At 39.9% G+C, this 20066-nt stretch overlaps 1 protein-coding gene across 2 annotated transcripts in view; it reads right to left on the bottom strand.

Moving 5' to 3' along the window:
• Smurf2 (SMAD specific E3 ubiquitin protein ligase 2) overlaps positions 1 to 20066 on the bottom strand; it is a 94406-nt gene that overhangs the window by 42326 nt on the left and 32014 nt on the right. For both annotated transcript variants that reach the window (XM_032914273.1, XM_032914274.1), the window contains exons 2-5: positions 13984 to 14022; positions 9534 to 9642; positions 6749 to 6882; positions 3015 to 3080 (exon numbers count right to left, since the gene is read on the bottom strand). In XM_032914273.1, the coding sequence (XP_032770164.1) occupies positions 3015 to 3080; positions 6749 to 6882; positions 9534 to 9642; positions 13984 to 14022 (348 nt within the window). The remainder of the gene's footprint in view (positions 1 to 3014; positions 3081 to 6748; positions 6883 to 9533; positions 9643 to 13983; positions 14023 to 20066) is intronic.

The following is a 20066-nucleotide window of genomic DNA, read 5'->3' as shown; positions in this document are numbered from 1 at the left end:
TTGGAATTATTTGTATGAACCACTACACCTGGCTAAAATTTTGGAAAAAATAATTTCAAGACAGATCTCCTTCATATTAAGCTTAATTTAAAGGAGAGAGCTGTAATATACTACACACTTCAGTAAATGTAAATATTTTATAAAAAAAATCACTAAGTTATTTAGTTTTCAAATAGAAGGAAAACAAAGTGAATTTCCACTTGAGAGTCTTGCTTAGTTAGTTAGTTAGTTAGTTAGTTAGTTAGTTAGTTAGTTAGTTAGTTAGTTTTTTTCAAGAGAGTTACTCTGTGTAGCCCTGGGTATCCTAGAAATCTAAATCTCTCTGTAGACCAAGCTGGCCTTGAACTAAGAGATGTCCCTGCCCCTGGCCTTCTGAGTAGTGGGATTAAAGGCATGCGCCAACAACCTGCCACAATGTTTTTAAAACATAGGGTTTCATGTAGCTCAGGCTGGCCTCAAATTCACTGCGTAGCTGAAGAGGACCCTGAACACCTCATCTTCTTGCCCTACCTCTCAAGTGCCAGGATCTCATGTATGGACCACTGGGCTTGGGTTGGTTAGATATTTATTTATTTTTGTTAATAAGTTTATGATGTTATTTTTTAGTGTCATTTTATTATTTTATGTGTCTTAGTGTGGACCACAGTGGATGATGTACACCATAAGCATGCAGGTGCCTACAGAGGTCAGAAGAGGGCATCAGATCAAATTCTCTGTGACTAGTGTTACAGGTAGTGTGGGTAGTGGGAACCAAACTTCGGTCTCCTCTGAAAGAGCAGCACGTGCTCGTCACCGCTGAGCTGTCTCTCCAGCCTCAGAAGAAAATCTTTTGCTCTACAAACCAGACCATCCTTCAGCTTGACCCCCTCTTCCCTCCTCCTCCTGAATGCTGTAGTAACCGTTGTGTGCCATCACCCAACTGAAAAAGTTAGTTTTCTAGAGTATTTTTTCTCCATTTTTCCCAGAGGCTGTCATTAGCTAGAGGTGGGATCTCATGCCTATAATCCTAGCACTCAGAGAAGGCTGAAAAGCTGAATCACTGTGAGTGCAAGACAAGCCTGGGTTACAAAATAAAATCCTGTTTCAAATAAACCATACAAACATCATATATATAAAATCATATCCATGCATATGTATATATATATTTACATTTATATATGTACATATGTCCGTGTGTGTGTGTGTGTCTAAGTCCAGAAGTCCATGAACTGGAGTCACTGTGTTTTAGAATGACATAACGAGATTTTTAAATATAGCTTATATTGTTCTTAATAACGGTTATACTATAAAATCCACTTTCATACAAAATCTTTACATTAAATATACACACATAAAGTAAAACACTTGTCCTAATAAGTACTCAAAAGGTTTGTGTGAAAGGATTTATAATTGAGGTATTTTACCCTTTCTCAGTTGAAAACCAGAAATTATCAGTAATCTTGTATTACAGATACTCCCAAGGGTCAGTGTCACAGGGTTTTGTTATGAGGCTACTCTGGCAGCTTCAGGATTCAAGTTCTTGCTGTCCTGTTGGGAACTAATACTTTTCCAAAGAATTAAAATTCTTTTAGTCTAAATCCTGCTCTACCTCAAGTGGGGACACAGCAGTTTATTCATCTAGTTTAAGGTCCCCAACGTTGTCTGCCTTAGAGTCTTGCCATACCATGCGTCTTGATCAATCTAACATTGAGCCATTCCCTCAAGGTCAGTTGAAGACAGTCTATTAGGCCATTTCCACTAAGTGCCTTGTGAGGGTAACTCTTCCCTTTTTTCCTCGTTCATGTTACTCTGTCAGTGCTCATTCATTGTCAGGTTTTTTTCAGTTAGACTTCTAGAAATGCAATGCAGTAAACATTAACCAAGAAGTTACTAAGCAATGACTTCTTTTTTTATTTATAATAGTACACTGTAGCTGTCTTCAGGTGCACCAGAAGAGGGCGCCAGATCCCATTACAGATGGTTGTGAGTCACCATGTGGTTGCTGGGAATTGAACTCGGGACCTCTGAAAGAGCAGTCAGTGCTTTTAACCGCTGAGCCATCTCTCCAGCCCAAGCAATGACTTTTAACAGAATACTCTTACTAAAAAGTTAATTTCAAAATTGTTTTCACAAAATTGGTACCATCTGAAAAGTCTACTTCAGTACTCTACTACATTCGAATACTTCTAGGAGAATTCCCTAAGTCTCAGTAACTCTTCTCTCACAAGTGCCGCTTTTACATTACATTTGTATGTGTTATATCTGTGTCTGAGTGTGGGCTGTGTGTGTGTCTGATTCTTGAGTTGGGGCCAGGGGTGCACACATGGTCGCTGTGTCTTCCCCTCCCACTCTGTGCACTACTCCTTCAAAGCAGGGTCTCTTCCTGAACATGGGGCTCAGGTTTTCAGCAAGGCTGGCAGCCAGCAAACCCCAGAGACCCTCCTATCTCCGCTCTTCTCAACAGTAGAGTTATGGGCACACACAGTACCATGCCGGGCTTGGTTTTGTTACATGACACTGGGATCTGAACTCTGGTCCTCATGCTTGCACAGCCAAGTCTCTTATCCACTAAGCTATCTCTTCATCCCTCCTATCTATCTATCTATCTATCTATCTATCTATCTATCTATCTATCTATCTATCCATCCATCCATCCATCCATCCATCCATCCATCCATCTATCTATCTAAAGGTAGGCTGTATCCTGAACCCACTGTAGCGTCTTCTAGGATTCATATTTAACTCATGCCAACTCCAAGGTATTCAGAGGTTATTTAGACGACTATGGAGGGATCAGTTGGTAGAGCACCTGCCTACCATATATAAAGCCCTGAGTTTGATTCAGAGAACATCACAAAACCTGCACTCAGGAGACAAAAGCAGGAAGAGGATCAAAAATTTATGGTCAACTCTGGCTAGAAGGCAAGTTCAAGGATAGCCTGGGCTGTATGAGACTCTTTAAAAAAAAAAAAAGTATTTAGATCTAAGGCAGTTTAAAAGAAGCTAAAACTCAAAACTTTAAACTCCACACTTACCTACAATTTGTCCTCGAACTGTATCATTGTCATTTGGCCCCAGTTTGCATAAATCCAACCTCTGATCTATTCAAATAAAAACAAAAAGCTAGTATCAGAGATTCTAACATATAATCTCAGCAAGTTTTGACAAATTCAGATATCAAAAACATAAAGCGCTGGGTAAAAGCTACACTGGTGGCAGATGGCTCTCCCCGAAGTTTTCAGATCACTTCAGTCTGAGCCTCTCAATAGCTGTTGGTCCTAACCTCAGGTTTATACCTGAGTCCTGGCTTTCTACATGTAACAGAACCTATCTAGCTATTTTTCAAGGATTAAATCAGATTGTTACTTAAAACTTTCAGTATAGTACATGGTATAGAAGTGCTAAATAGTGTCATCTGCTTTTTGTTTTTTAATATAACCGTTCAAAAGAACAAAACAAGTATCAAGACAAGGAGTCCTGGGGGGTGGTGGTGGTGGTAGTGGTCTACAGAGCAAGTTCCGGGACAACTGTGGCTAAAGAGAGAAACCCTGTCTTGAAGAAGCAGCAAAGAAGATGAGGAGAAGAAGAGGAAGAAGAAGAGGAGGAGAAGGAAGAGAGAGAGGAGGAAGAAGAGAAAGAAAGAGGAGGAAGAGGAGGAAGAGGAGGAAGAGGAGGAAGAAGAGAAGAGGGGGTCAGGGGGAGGAAGAGGAGAAGAAGCTGAGAGACAAAACTTGTAAGCTGCAGACTTGAGGTAATACTCATTTTGGTAACAGTTCTTTCAGCTGCCTCATCTGTAAAGTCAATACAACACTGGCATGCCCCCAAGCTATAAAGGCACAATGTCCCCACAGCATGTTGGCTGGATTTATAAACTACACCGTCCTGCAGTGCATCAGTTTCTGTCAGCATGTAGACTCTTGTGACCAAGCTCTCTCTCCTATTGCTCACTACCCTACCAATCCAGGAGCTAAGACTTCCTCAGTGGCTTAGGCGCTTAAGTTCCTCTGATTCGGAACCTGTAACTCAGTCATCTCCCTTTTCTGTAACAGGTCAATATTTATAAGTCTCATTGTACATTTCTTAATACATTTTGCATTCAAAACTAAACTTAATAGTGCTTTTGTTTAATAATTTCCTTAGATAAAATTCATGTGGGTTTCTTTATTAGCTTAGGCATTCATAACACAACTGATTTTTTAATATATTAATATATTAATATACTATAATATATTAATATATTATATAATATATTAATATATTAAGCTTTTCTACAGAAACACACAAAACATCTGCTGAAAAGGGCAATTCCAACTGTGTCCCAATGGCAAGAGACCCCTGACAGGTCCAAAAGTAAAGGGACAAATGGCTAACTGTGGTGCCTATTAGCATACCAAAGCCCATACTGGCCTTTGGGCTCTCTAAGCATAGCTAATCCTTGTCACAGAATCTATGCTGGCACCCTGATTCTCCACAGCTCTATGCACCCCGAGTCCTACTCTAAATTTCTCCAGCTTGTGGGCTTCCCTTCCCCAGCTTCTCCTTCCTATGCATGCTCTCTTTCCTCTCTGTCTACCTATCTTAGTGGTGCTCCATTCCTGCCTACCACTCCCTTTTCTTCTCTCATGGCCCATTTTCATCTGCTGAACATCGTGGATTGATGTCTACATGCAAGTGAGGGCAGGCACAAGATAAGGTAAGGTCTGTGATTGGGCAGTGAAAAAATAAGGCAGGTGTCAAGTTTTAGAGACAGGAAGAGAGGAGGAAGAGGAAGAAGAGAAAATGGAGGAGGAGAAGGATGGCCCACCCCCGTGTGGCTTTAATTAGCCACAGATAGCTATGACTATCATGTAAGGGATGGATTAATACAGGACAATTTGTCTTATCTAGGTGGGCAGTTTATATCAATATCAATTGGCTCTGAGTTTTTTGTGTGCACCCTTTGTGGAGTGAGATTTTATTGATATAAATCTGATTCATAAATTACAAGTTTCTGGATATTTTATTTTACCAGGATATTGTGAATTGTGACAATAACCACAGGGGATGGATGCTGGGATTGTGAACAGAGTTCACAGCTGAGAGTCCCAAGAAAGCGGCCACTGCTGGGGCCAGAGAGTAGCCAGCACAATGTGAAGCTAGCCGTAGAGGTGGAGAGATTGTTGGGGAGAGAGTAGCAAGAGGTAGCGTGACGTGGTATACAGTGCCCCAAATCGATTTTCTATTATTTACCGCTACAGAACAAGCCTAGTCTACCACTTTCTCTCCCTACTCCGGACTCTTCCAGATGCCTCTGCTGCTCTCTCTCTCCTACTACAATAAACACCTTCCCAAGCTGAGTGTTAGTGGTGCATGCCTCGACTGAAGCAGAGGCAGGTGGATCTCTGAGTTCAAGGATAGCCTGGTCTACAGAGGCAGTTGTAGGACAACCAAAGCAACCCTGTTTCAAACCAAACCAAACCTTCCCTTCAATCATACCTTAGAGCAGTCATGTCCTCACTTTATATTGTCCTGGGGTTACAGGAGACAGACAGGTAAGTCAATTCACCAACCCACTATAGAAACCATTTCTAATGCCTGTTCTCTAATATGCAGGATGGTGAGAAAGAGACTATAGTCAAATAGTCCATATAACTATTTTATTCTCAAATCTCTCTCTCTCTTTTTTTTTTTTACGAATTCCAATCAACTAAATAAAAATTTACTTCTACTTTAAAAAAAAAGTCCACCAAAACGAGGTGCTAAAATTTTTTAAAGGCATGTATATTGGTACCTTTCTTTCTAACCTTCTGGATATCAATCATCCTCCCCCTCTATCTTAATTTCATACATGTATGTGATATATTCTGGCCACTCTCCCCGCCCACTTCTCCTCTCTTCCCTACAAATCTCTTTTGCCTACTAACCAACCAACGTTGTGTTTTGGTTTTCCTCTGTTGATTTTTAAGTGTCTCACATAGTTTAGGGCTGTCTGGTACCTCCACATTTGGAGGTATTCTTTACCAGTGTACATGACTGGGTCCTACTCTCCCTTCCCTCTCAGGATCTACTTGCCAAACAGATCAGCACTGGGTCTTAGGCCTAGGAATCTCTTTTCCTCCCACAGCTGAATGTTAGGAAGGCTGGACCTCTGGCCCAGTATGCACAGGCAGTGTGAGTTCACGGCTGTTATGGCCATGTTGTGCTTAGCAGATGGCATTTTAGGGGGCCCATCCCCATGCTGTGCCTTATACATTTATTTTACCCTCTTCCTCAATGTTTCCTGAACGGATGGTACAAATATCCTGTCTAGAGGTCAAGATTCCACCATCCTTTATTCTCAGAATCGTACTGCCGTGGGTCTTTGCATTTAACTTCATAAGGTGAGCTGCCTTTGTCTGTTCTAAGATAAGCCCCAAATGTCAAGCACTTCTGAATACCATAAATCATTGGACATTCAAGCATCCTCTCTGATTCACCTTTAGAATCACATTCTTAAAATATGATTTTCATTTCTGAAAAAAAACATTCAATTTAAGTATTTAGTATGTGCTAGGGAGGAGAGAGAGAAGGGAGGGGAAAGGGCAGTGGGGAGGAAGAGATGGAGAGAGCAAGCTTGCTGACCCACCAAACCATTTTGCCAGCCCAAAATGTTTCAATTTTTGTATCCATTAAATAAATATAGACCAGGAATTTTTTTCAGTGTTTCAGATATACATGGGAACTTAAGTTTTGGACACCTACTGCAAAAAAGTTCTCATACATATCTTCTAATGAAAGCAAATTTACTCACAGCCAGTGTCTTTGAGGCGATTGATGGCATTGGAAAGAAGACGAACACAACCAAGAAATCCAGCACCTTGCTTCTTATGGATCTTCTTATGATTCCACACGCTGATCGTGACGGAATCAGACTTCCCAATATACCTAAAAGACAAACCGCTACATGAGTAACTTGGTAATTATAAATACTACTTAACTTTTTAATATCCTAACATCCTAAGTATATTTCCAAATATGGCTATATTCAATAAATCCAAAGTAATGAACTTAAACTTTAAAAGCATTCAAAATAATTTTAATATAACCCCCCCTTTTTTTTCTTCCAATCTCATGTTGGGTAAAAACTGTTTTAAAAAATCTATTTTAGGGTTTGGGGATGTCATTCAGATGTAGAAAGAACACTCATACTTTAATTATTATCTCAGAAACTTAGTTCACCTTCAAGAGGCACTGTCAAGGCTGATTGACCAAAAATCTGACCTACCTGTTATATTTTTAAATGCTGCAGAACAAAAGTTGTTTGTAACGCTTTTCCCCTGCTTCTTTCCTGTATGCAGGCCTTGAGCGAGCAGGACTCTTGTAGATTTCACTTCACTGCCTGCAGACAAGCAGAGCAGGGAAAAGCGTTACTATACTTGTCTGTGCATATGCCTGCAAGTATGTAAAAGCTATCACAGCCAATTATTAACATGGCATCAAGTCATGCAAAAACAATGGTTAATAACATAATCATGTGATCTGAACCTAACTTTCTTTCAGTGATTCTAAGAGGTCACATTTTTGGTCCAGCAACCTTGATCTTTTACTATCATTCAATAAAACAAAAACAAGGAATATGGAAGATGTGCTTAAGCCCTGGATTCATGTGTCTAAAGAGTGGTCACCTTGACATTCTTGTGATGCAAGTCAATGCATTTGCTTTATAAAAACCAAGGTTTTTTTTTCTCCCTTTGCTTTGCTGATTTGAGGATGGAGTCCAGGCTGACCTCGAACTCACTTACTCTCACCTACCAAGTGCTGGGATTATAGGCATGTGTTACTATATCCAATTTTAAGTAATGCTGGGACCAAACCCAGCTTGGCATATACACGACTATCCATGCTTGGCAAGTACTCTGACAACTAAGCTACACGCCTGGACCTGTTTTGCTGTTCTGTGTTTAGACCAGGTTGGCTTTTAACCTGCCTGCTTCTTGTGCCTCTGCTTCACGTGGTGGATCACAGGTGTGGGCCATCGAACATGGCTGTAAAATGAAGCTAGTTTGTACGGGGTCTACTACAAAAGGCTGTCATAGAGTAGACATGCATCAACTTTCAAAAAAATCTACCACATACATACTGGTATGTAACTACTGCACATTATATCACATAGTAACAAGTAATACCACAAAACACACAACACACACACACACATTTTCTAACTTATTTGCAGCTATTTTAAAATAGTGAGTCTTGAAGACTAAGTAGCCCACTACTGGCCTAAGGAACTCTATTTAGTACATGTACCAACATAGTCTAAATGTTATGTTTACTATGATACAAAAAGATTTGAAATTCTAAACTGTAATAATTTCCTAATTATAGACCTTCTGAAAATAACTATAAGCACTTAAGTTTTGCAAAAACTTCTGTCAAAATATTTCAAGGTCAAAAACTAATTAGAAATTGCATTTGAACGGTTTCTGTTTTCTTTTTAAAGAAAACTCGTATAATTTAATACACATGGCTAGAAGAAAAATGAATTCTTTTAAACTTGTAAGCTAAACATTTTTTGTTGGTGGTGTTGTTTGTAAGAAAGAGTCTTGTGGTGCTGTCCAGAGGGCCTGAGAACTTCCAAGCCTCCTGAATAGTTAGTACTGTAGGCACACACCACTGTACCCAGCTTTAAACTTAAATAGAAATCTCTATTTTATTAGAATCTCAACTTCCCCAACAAGTATCAGATTTATAAACAAAGTTTAAGAGGGTCTAACATGAGGAATATCTCTATAAGGGAACACACTGTTATCATGTAGAATATAATATTATATATGCAGTCAAGATTTTGGCTGAAGTACACTTATCCTTTCTAGGCCTACCCAACACAATGAAAAGATTTAACAAAATGACCCCAAATGCTACTCTGACCTTGCCCCCTCCATATAAGATAGACTTCCCTGGTAGCCAGTTAACACTAACTATAAAGTAAGTACCATCGAGCACATGAAAACATGTTCAACATCACTAGTCTTCAGGAAAAGGTAAACTGAACCTACCAAGAAGTAAAAAAGTATGGCTGTAACTTTTTCAAGGTATGTTTTCTTTCTTTTAACTCTGTGTGTGTGTGTGTGTGTGTGTGTGTGTGTGTGTGTGTGTGTGTGTGAGATATGCCTGCCTGCTGGTCTTGTTTATCAATGATTCAAAGCACTTTTCCACTGAGCTTGGCTCCTCTTTTATAGATGTCAAATCATAAGGCTGAGCCCGTGTGTTGGCAGGCCTGCAATCCTAGCTTCATTTAGAAGGGCAAATAGAAGGGCAAAGTAGGAAGATTACAAGTTCAAGGTCTGCCTGAGCAACTTAGTAAAACCTATCTCAGAAAAATGTGGACAAGTGAAAAAGGAGGTGAGGGGATGGTTCCAGGGCAGAGTGTTTGCCTATCATGTTTGAGACCCGAGGCTCAATCTTTAGTACTATTTTGGATAAGGAACTATATTATATACAAACTGAAACTATTTTCCATGATTCTGTTCGAAGATTATATTACATTAATTCTGTGTTTTCACATTAATCATTTCAAATTAATCATTTATACCTACAGGTCATAATGCTGATTCCACTTTGGATCAAGTGTGTTCTTCACAGTATCTGTAGAATGGCATTGCCCAGAACCATCAACTACCACCTTAGCAAACGGATCAGGGAGTCCTGTGGAAAAAAGGGAAGTATTTTAAATTAAAAAAAAAAAATGCTTTGACAAGTAAGATAAAAGATTAATTACATGAGGATTGCCATTCACTGTAAAAGATTTTTCCACTCTAACATTCAAACACATGAACACACACATGCACACAGCAGGTAAGGGGCTATTTTAAACCAAACATTGGAGCCACTCCAATGTATGGTTTTTTTGTTTTGTTTTGTTTTTGCTAGTTCCCAACTGGGAGCATCCTGTTGAACATTACCATGGTCTAGATGGTGTCTGGGTACTTGAGGATTGTAAGCAGCCATTAAACTCTGAGAAGGTGACTACTCGAACATTCCCATCTTTCCTTCCACACAACTGCCTTAGTAGCTCATTTGAAAGGCTTGTTAAACATAGCTGTCACATGGAACATTAATTTTAGAAAAGTCAAACTAGCTTAAAAACTGCTCCCAAGTAATGATTACAAGTAATAGACCCCACAAAAAGGAAATGAAAATAACAAACACGGGAAAGGAAATCAACAGTAAGGAAATGCTTGACTCTGACTACAACAGCAAACACAATGGGAATTATTCAAAATGCTTCATCTTAAAGTCTTTACAATAATCCTGAGGAAAATGAGTGTTGTTATCCCTACTTAACAAGTGAAGAATAAAAAGAATTAAATGTCAAATCATAACTAGCTCCAAGTACACACAGTAGTGAGACGTATAAACAGAGTCTAAAGCAGTGGTTCCCAACCTGTGAGTTGCAACCCCTTGTGATCAAAGGATCCTTTCACAGGGGTTAACTAAAACCATCAGAAAACAAGGTATTTACATTATGATTCATAAGGGTAGCAACATTATAGTATGAAGTAATAACGAAAATAATTTTATGGCTGGAGGCCACTACCACATGAGGGACTGTATTTAAGTGTTGCAACTATGCTATGTTATATTATACTAAGATCTGGAATGTACCCCAAAGGCTGGGTTAGACTGGTCCCTACTACAGCAATACCCAGAGGTGGTTGGGAAAGAACTAGTTTCTGAGGTCTCTGACCTTATCAAAAGGAACCCACTGATGCAGTCATAACAGGACAGGTTATTCTGGGAGGTGATGAGGCCCTGCTGAAGGAACTGAGTTCTTGAGGTAATGCTCTGGTGCTGATCTCCTTCCTGCCCTACTCCAGCTCGTCCTTCTCATCTCTGCTTTCCAGCCACAGGGAAGTGAGCAGCTTCACCTTATCCTCCCTGCCACGGTGTTCTGCCTTATCACAGGCCACACAAGCTGAGCCCGTTAGACACAAGCTGGAGACCTCTACAGCTGTGAGCCAAAACCCAGAAACAAACAAAAAGAACCCCCCCCCAACCAAGAAGAAAAGGAGGTTTCTCCTAAGTTACTCGGTCAGTGATGGGGAACTGACACACCACCCATTGCTATTTAGTTCAACAGTGAGTGAAGGAAAAGCTCGTAACGCCAGGAGAATGGACTGAATATGAATGGAAGGGCAAGCAATGAATGCAGAGCACACACAGGACAAAGGGATTTTCCTAAGGCCACAGAGCTCTGACCTTCACATGTATGTGCACACGCACCCATGGACCATCTTAAAATGAACTTTAATCACTGAGCACTATTTAAATTACAAACAAAAACTTAATTATATTTACTATTAATAATTGTACTCTGGGGACTACTGAGATGCCTCAGCAGTTAAAAGCATGTGTTAGTCTTGCAGAGAAACCGGATTCACTTCCTAGCACCAACATAATGGTTTACAGTGTCCATAAAATACACTTCCAGGAACCTAGCACCCTCTCCTAGCCTCCAGGGGCACCAGGCAGGGGCAGTCAGTACACTTACATGTGAGCAAAACACTCAAGCACCTAAAATTAAAATAATAAATCTTTTTTTAAAAAACTCCACTCTGATCCGTAAACATACTGAATAATAGAAAGAATTTAAGGTCTACTGGCTTCCTTAAGATAAATGTTGCCAGACAAAACTTTATTATAAACAGGTCAAAGACACCCTAAAGTGCAGGTCTGAACCGACACAGAAATCTGGAACACTGGTCAGAGTGAACCTCAAGTCACTGCCACCCTTGGCTGGCTCCTCTGGAAGGCCTAAGGCTGACTTTTGTTGTTCCCCTTTTTAGTCTGCCAGGTATCTTCATTTTGAGTTTGAAAAATAATTATGCTGCCTCTACACCTTACGCCTGGAGCAAGCTTGCACTCTTAAATTACTCAAATTATTCTTTGCAGTTTTTACTGCCTATCCCATTGAAAGAGGGTTTCCTTCTTTCACCTACTATTCAAGCACAGAAAGACTCTACAAGGTGTCACTGTCAAAACTTAGAGGCTTACAAAGGATTAACAACCTCTGAGCAACACTGAGACAAGACTATCTGGATGTTTTATGAGAGAAGCTGTGAATGGGGCTCTGGGGAAAGGAAAAGAATTTGAGAAGGAAAGAAAACTGAAAGATAAAACTGAGGACTTTATCTCAAACATGAGCAAATGTCAGAAGAGCGAGCCTCAGCTTTGTTCTGGTCAGCACCACAGCCAAGCCTCCCCGCCACTTTGCAGTTTCACCAAGACAAATCACAAAGCTCAATCTTAGAAGAGCTTTTCAAGGCATTACCGTGGCCATTAGGTTATTAACAACAGGGAAGTATAATTAAGCAGCAGCCCAGAGAGAATAAGATTGGTGTTAGCAGATACAGCTGAGGAGTTCCTCGGCCCTTGGGCCCTCCTCCCCTGTGAAATGCTTGTGGGGTAAACAGAATATGACACAGAAGTGGAAGGCTGCTTCCAACTCCTCCTCTGCTTCAAGTTATCCTACTTCATATTTACCCATATAAACACCAAGACATCATAAATATTCATAACTAGAGTTTTATAAACGTATATACTTTAAGCTTAAAATCAAGTTCTACTGTAGAAATATAGAAAGTAATAAATGAAATTAAGTATGGATTTAAAATGTGTCAAAAATGATTCCTTTAAAAAATGTACTATTGTTATGTGTCTGAATGTTCTGCCTGCACGTATGCTCATGCACCACTTGCATGCAGTGCCTTCAGAGGTCAGAAAGGGGCGTCAGAGTCCCTGGAACTGGACTTACAAATGGTAGTGAGCCTCCACGTAGGTGTGAAGAATCAAACCTGGGTCCTCTGAATAAGCAGCCAGTGATCTTAATTGCTAAGCCATCTCTCCAGTCCTGAGAATTTCTAGCTCTTTTAATCAACCTGAATATTACCTAACGTCATATTAAACACTCAATATACTGTTTTTGTAAGTTGACAGAACTTACATTTAAAAATCTAATAAAGGGCTGGAGAGATGGCTCAGCGGTTAAGAGCACTGACTGCTCTTCCAGAGTTCAGTTCCCAGCAACCACATGGTGGCTCACAACCATCTGTAATGGGATCCGATGCCCTCTTCTGATGTGTCTGAAGACAACTACAGTGAATGTATATGTAATAAATAAATCTTTTTTAAAAAAATCTAATAAAAGTTATTTCTAATTTAAATATTTAACATGTAAAATTTTTGGCTAAAGATTTTTATTTACAATCTTGTGACTGTTACTAAATAATTTATAGCTAATATAAAGTATGAAATTATAAGGTTAAAATTAACACTAGCAATCTACTGGTAAAGACTACACGGAAGGTTCAAGAACTCAAGGCCAGATAGGGCTACATGAAACCCTACTTCAAAACAACAAAAAATACAAAGTGAGGAAGAGGGAAAGAGATTACAGGTTAAGATTTATAGTAAATACAAGGAAACGTCCCAATCCGCAAAACTTAACCCTAAATCAAACTAGAGAAATTTTCACAACTTCTGGGCATTGCTACTGCCTGTAATCCTTACACTCAGAATACAGAGATAGAAGGACTGTAAATTCAAGGCCAGCTTAGGCCACACAACAAAACCCTGTCCCAAAACAAAACAAGAAACTACACCCAATTGGCAAATAGGACCACAGTGCGGTGTCAACCCCTTCTTTGGAGACTGGCAGTGTCTCTTTCCTACAACTCTGGAAACTCTACCAGCAGGCTCAAAACTCTTTCCCTCCCAATGAATCTTGAATGCATTAGTGAATTGTCCTTAAAATGTTAAAATAAAAGCATATTAAATTTTTTCTTAAACTTTTTCAGAAACATTTCTAACACTTGCATTTATAAACCTCAGAACCCTCTAGATAAATATAAGCCCTAAGATCTGGAACTGTAGCATTCATAAAACAGTCTGCCTCCAAATCTCTAAACCAGGTAGTTCTGAAAATACAATTCTCCCCAAAAACCTACACAGGATATACAAGATTTGTATTAAAGTTCATTTACTTACGGAAAAAATCCTTTTTCACCAAGTTTTTTGCACAGAGTACTGTAAAAAAACAAAAACAAATACATGGGAAAATTAAATTAATATAATAAGACTGCATTGCTTCATTTTTAAACATTTAAATGTTTAAAAATATTAAGTGAATTTTATATGCCAAATGTGGATAATTAAACCCTAGCTACAGTGAGGTACAAAACACGATCATAAACTAGAGGCAGCTGAGTGACCTTCAGCCTTCTACATCACTCAATGACTGTACCTAGCAATGATCACCAATAAGAGCAGAAGACAGAGATTACAAAACTGATCATTTTAATCAAGACCTAATTCTATCTTCCGTCAAGATCTATTCTTTGAGGGGAAGTTTTTAATAAAGGACTAGAGAGATGAGAACAGTTGCACTTTAAGAGGACCACAGTTCAGTTCCCAGCACCCAAGTGAGACTGCTCATAACTGCAACTCCAGTTCCAGGATCCAATGTTCTCTTCTGGCCTCCAGAAGTGAGTGTGTGAACCCATGTGCTTGCTCACCCTCGCGCACATGTGCACTTGTGCATCTCTCTCTCTCCTCTCTCTGTCTCTCTCTCTCTCACACACACACACAGACAGAGAGAGAGAGAGAGAGAGAGAGAGAGAGAGAGAGAGAGAGAGAGAGAGAGAGAGGCTTTGAGGTTTTTGGGGGGATAGGGTTAAGGGAGTGGGAAGAGTCATTTCGAGACAGAGTTTCTCTTTGTAACCCTGGCTCTCCTGGAACTTGCTCTGTAGACTAGGATGGTGTGATGGTTTGTATATGCTTGGCCCAGGGAGTGGTACTATTAGATGTGGCCTTGTTGGAGTAGGTGTGTCACTGTGGGCGTGGGTTTAAGACCCTCACCCTAGCTGCCTAGGAAGTCAGTCTTCCACTAGAAGTCTTCAGATGGAGATGTAGAACTCTCAGCTCCTCCTACACCATGCCTGCCTGGATGCTGCCATGTTCCTGCCTTGATGATAATGGACTGAACCTCTGAACCTATAAGCCAGCCCCAATGAAATGTTTTTTATAAGAGTTGCCTTGGTCATGGTGACTGTAAACAGCAATAAAACCCTAAGACAGATGGCCTCAAATTCACAGCGATGTGCCTACTTCTACCTCCTGAGTGCTGGGATTAAAGGCGTGTGCCACCACTGCCCAGCTAAAGGGTTTTTATTTGTTTTTGTTTTTGAAGAAACCCAGTGGTAATGAGAAAAAATGGCTCTAAGAAGAAGATACATAAATTCAGGTTGGCATATCTATTTAAGGATGAAATAATTTTCTACATTAGAAGATCGTAAGTAACGTAAGTAAAAGTTTCCTGACATAATGCAATATTTAAAAACTAACATTCTGGGATTGGGGACTTAGCTCAGTGGTACAGCGCTTGCCTAGCAAACGCAAAGCCCTGGGTTCGGTCCCCAGCTCCAAAAAAAAGAAAAAGAAAAAAAAAAAAAAACAAAAACAAAAAACTAACATTCTGCATTCTTACCTAAATGCCACCGAAACCTTACAGCAGAGTTCTGTCTTCCCCTAAATCATCAATAGTTCAGTGACAAGATGGGTCTCCCATATGCTGGCAAGACAGCTAAGTGGGTAAAATGCTTGCTGTCAGCCACACGACCTTAGTTTGATTCCCAAGCCCAAAATGGTAGAAGGAGAGGACCTGAAAGTTGTCTCTTTTGACCGCCATACCTCTATACACACAGAGAAAATAAATATAAATTTTTGAAAATTAAATTAAAAGCTAGCTATCTCAAATCTGTGTACCTAAGTAATGTGAATGCATATGCACAGCCTTCTGAACCTATCAAAAAAAAAAAAAATCACTCAATTGAACACTTTAAAAGTGCTTTTGATTTTATGTGTGTATGTTTCTAGGCATGAATGTATGAATGTACATATGTGCCAGGTGCCCATGGCGGCCAGAAGAAGGCACTGGCATACCTGGAAGTGGATTTATGGAATTTTGCAAGCTGTTATGTGGGTGCTTGGAACTGAACCCAGATCGCCAGTGCTTTTAACCACTGAGCCATCTCTCCAGCCTTCATAAATTTCTTTAATTCAAACTTAACAAGCAAAGAGAAAATTATAAATTTTCATATACTTATAATTAAATATAAAAGATATGAGTATAATGTTTGACTAATTTCTGCATACTTCTCAATCTTTGAAGTTTATTACAATTTTTGAAGCTTGGCATATAAAATTCATTTAATATAAATTTAAGAAGCCTAACTAATCACTGTTGAATAAATTAAACAAACACTATCAGTATAGGAATAAAGATATTAACAATCACAAGACGCCTTAGATGTCGCCTTATATGACATCTTAGAAGAAAAAAATTTATTTGTGGATTTTTGAGACAAGGCCTCACTAGATAGTCCCAGTTGGTCTATAACTTGTTATGTAGATCAGACTGGCTTTGAACTCACAGGGATGAAAGGTGTGTGCTACCACACCTGGCAGTTTTGTTTATAAAAATGAAAATCCAATGATGAAATCTAAGACCATAACTGAAAGTACTAAATCATGAAAGGAATTTAGAAATATTTCCCAGTACAGAAACCAAGCCATTAGGACCAACACATATACAACACATGCACATCTCAAATTACAATCTTTAATAGTAATAAAGCAAGGATTCTTAAATTGCCATCGTGTCAGGATTTATGAAGTGAGGTGAGCCCATACCTGACTTCAGAGAAACAGTCTGAGAATTCTCTAATTTCCTGTCATAGACTTAACAGTTTTATCCCTCTACTTACAGTCTACTCTCCAGTCTGAGATGATTTTTCTACTTGTGCTTTAGATCTCACTTCTAAGACACACTCACGGACTTTGTGAGGCACCACAAGCATACTAGCCTGTCTCTTCTGACTACCCAAGCTTCCCTCCAGTGAATGCAAGGCAAGCCAGGTCCACATACAGAGCTCCAGGACAGCCAAGGCTAACAGAGAAACCTTTTCTCAAAAAAGCTGCCCATCTTGATTGACCTTGAAATTGTATATAAAGATAATATTATCTTTCTGTAGAGAAAGCTCACATTCTACTTTCATCTGGTAATGCTCATCTTGAATTCCTCCAAGCATTGTGTATTCTTAAATCTGTACTTCCCAAAGTTGTTCCAGTCAGTCTAACACCTCCTCTGTAAGTAAGGGGCATAAAATGAGGATGTAATCAATTTAAATGAGGGAAACTTGTATAGTAGCTAATCTCCATTGTCAATTTTATTAGTTTAGAATTACCAACCGGTGAGGCATACCACTGTATGTGCTTGTGAGATGTTTCCAGAGAAGACTCATTAGGGAGGGAGACCAACACTGAACATGGGTGGCATCGATCTAGTAACTTAGAACACTGGTAGGATAAAAGAAAAGCCAGCATAATGTCCTGTTCCTATACTCTGCTTTCTGCCCACAGTGAAATGAACTGCTCTGCTCTACCAGGCCTTCTCTATGTCATTGGACTGACATCTCAGAGACCAAGAGCCAGAGTAAATCCTTCTTCAAGTTGTCCCCGCCATGTATTTTATGACAGCTATGAGAAAGTTACTTAGAATTAGCATGCTGGTAATGTCTCTATATTTCACATGGTACAAGTTTAACTCTCGAGATGATTACTGAGAACAGAACAAACCAATTGATAATCAACTCCGCCCTCTGTCTTTTTAAGATAGTCTCACTGTATTATAGCCCTGGCTGGCTTCCAACTCCTTATATAGACCAGACTGACCTCAAACTCACAGAGAACCACCTGCCCCTGCCCCTGCCTCCCAAGTACTAACATTAAAGGCACATGTATACCCTAAGGCCTAGATTCATTCTTTCACTGGACATTTCTTTCATTCGTTTGTTCATTCGTTCGTTTATTTACTTATGGGAGTACACTGTAGAGTGAGTGCACTGTAGCTGTTTTCATTCAGACACACCAGAAGAGGACTTCGGATCCCATTACAGATGGTTGTGAGCCACCATGTGGTTGCAGGGATTTGAACTCAGGACCTCTGGAAGAGCAGTCAGTGCTCATAACTGCCGAGCCATCTCTCCAGCCCCTCACTTGACATTTCTTTCTTTTTTTTTCCCCCTTGGAGCTGAGGACCGAACCCAGGGCCTTGCACTTTCTAGGCAAGCATTCTACCACTGAGCTAAATCCCCAACCCCTCACTTGACATTTCTTAAGTACTCATTTTATGCCAAGTACTGATAGATTCTACAGACACACAGATACAGCCTTTATGCTCAGAGCTTGCAAGGTAGATATGATCCAATTATCATGCCAACAATACTCCCTTTCTAGGGGCTGGAAAGATGGGTAAGTGCTCAGCACAGCACCTGTCTAATCCTGCAGATACCGGAGTTCAGTATCTAGCCTCATAACCACTTCTAACTCCAGTTCCAAGGGATATGCTGCATTTTCTGACCTTTGTGAGCTTGTGTGTGTGTGCACGTGCACACGCGTGCACGCGCACACACACACACCCACACACCCCTTAGTTACTCTTCTAGTGCTGTGAAGAAATACCATGACAAAGCATTTCACTGGTGGCTCGCTTACATTTTCAGGTTAGTCCATTATCATCGTGATGGGAAGCATACAAGCATTGCGGTTTCGGTAGCTGAGAGATTTACATACTGATCCACAGACAGACAAAAAAGGAGAAACAAACACTGGGCCTGGTCTGGGCTTTTGAAACCTCAAAGTTCAGCCATTAATGACACACCTTCTCCAACAAGGACACTCTTCCTAATACTTACCAAATCATATATCAACTTAGGACCAAACATTCAAAACATATTAGCCTACAGGCGCCATCTGCATTCGAACCATCAAATATACATATATACATTTAGGCACATGCACACATATACATAAAATAAAAATTTCTTCTAAATCAAGATTCATCTGCCTCAAGCTCCTGAGTGCTAGCTGGGATTATAGAAATATGCCACTGTGTTGGCTAAAATGTCTTGTTACTTTTGCAAGAAATATTTATAAATTCTGTGCTGTACCCCTCCCCCCCCATAAAAAAAAAAAAAAAAAACCAAATCCTTTCTATATTGTATTTGAAGTAGTAATTGGAAAAACCACTCCTGGAAGGGCTGCTACCACACTTCGGGGTTGTCGATCACTTCCTTTTCTGATTAGAAAGGAGTTGCCTATATGAAGCAAGCATCTGTGACAGTATCAGTGCAAGGCCCGCTGGGGTAAGAGTGCCTGCTTGTCTTCTCAGTTGTACTCATAACGGATGCTTGTCTGTGCTTAATTTCAATAACGCTCTCAACTGCTCATTATATCCTTGACAGACTTCCCATTCTTCCTCAGGCTGCAGTTGCATCCCAATTATGATGCTCACTGGAATGAAACTGCTTCAGCGAAAGGGAGAAAAAACAGTCAGATATCCCTACCTTTCTTTGCTCACCCACCACAAACAAATTTTTGCAATACTGTTCCTGTAACTTAGTTATCAAGGCTATTTTATTTGAAAAAGATTTTATTTTACGTATGTGAGTACACTGTCACTACCACACAGACACACCAGAACTCAGGACCTCTGTAAGAGCAGTCAGGGCCCTTAACCGCTGAGCCATTTCCCCAGCCCTTCAACTATGTATTTTAAACCAGTATTTCTAGGAATTATCTTCTCCAACTTGAGAATGAAAATGCATAAATGTACTATTTTCCATTCAACTGTTTGCAGGCCAAACACTGTTCTATCAGTTACTATTATCTATTATGTTGGGTAGTTTTATGTCAACTTGGCACAAGCTAAAATTATCAGAGAGGAAGGAACCTCAATTAAAAATATTCCTCCAGGAGATAGGACTATAGGCAAGCCTGAAGGGCATTTTCTTAATTAGTGATTGACTGGGGAAGGCCCAGCCCATCGTGGGGAAGGCAGGCTGAGGAAGCCATGAGGAGAAAGCCAGTAAGCAACACTCCTCCACAGCCTCTGCATCAGCTCCTGCTTCCAGGTTTCTGTCCTCCTTGAATACCTGTCCTGACTTCCTTTGATAATGAACTGTGATGATGAACTATGATATGGAAACTTAAGCCAAATAAATCCTTTCCTC

Source organism: Rattus rattus, chromosome 9, assembly GCF_011064425.1.
Source record: "Rattus rattus isolate New Zealand chromosome 9, Rrattus_CSIRO_v1, whole genome shotgun sequence".
Classification (NCBI taxonomy): domain Eukaryota; kingdom Metazoa; phylum Chordata; class Mammalia; order Rodentia; family Muridae; genus Rattus; species Rattus rattus.
Note: the sequence above shows the minus strand (reverse complement) of the source record. Positions and strands in the feature narration are given on the sequence as shown.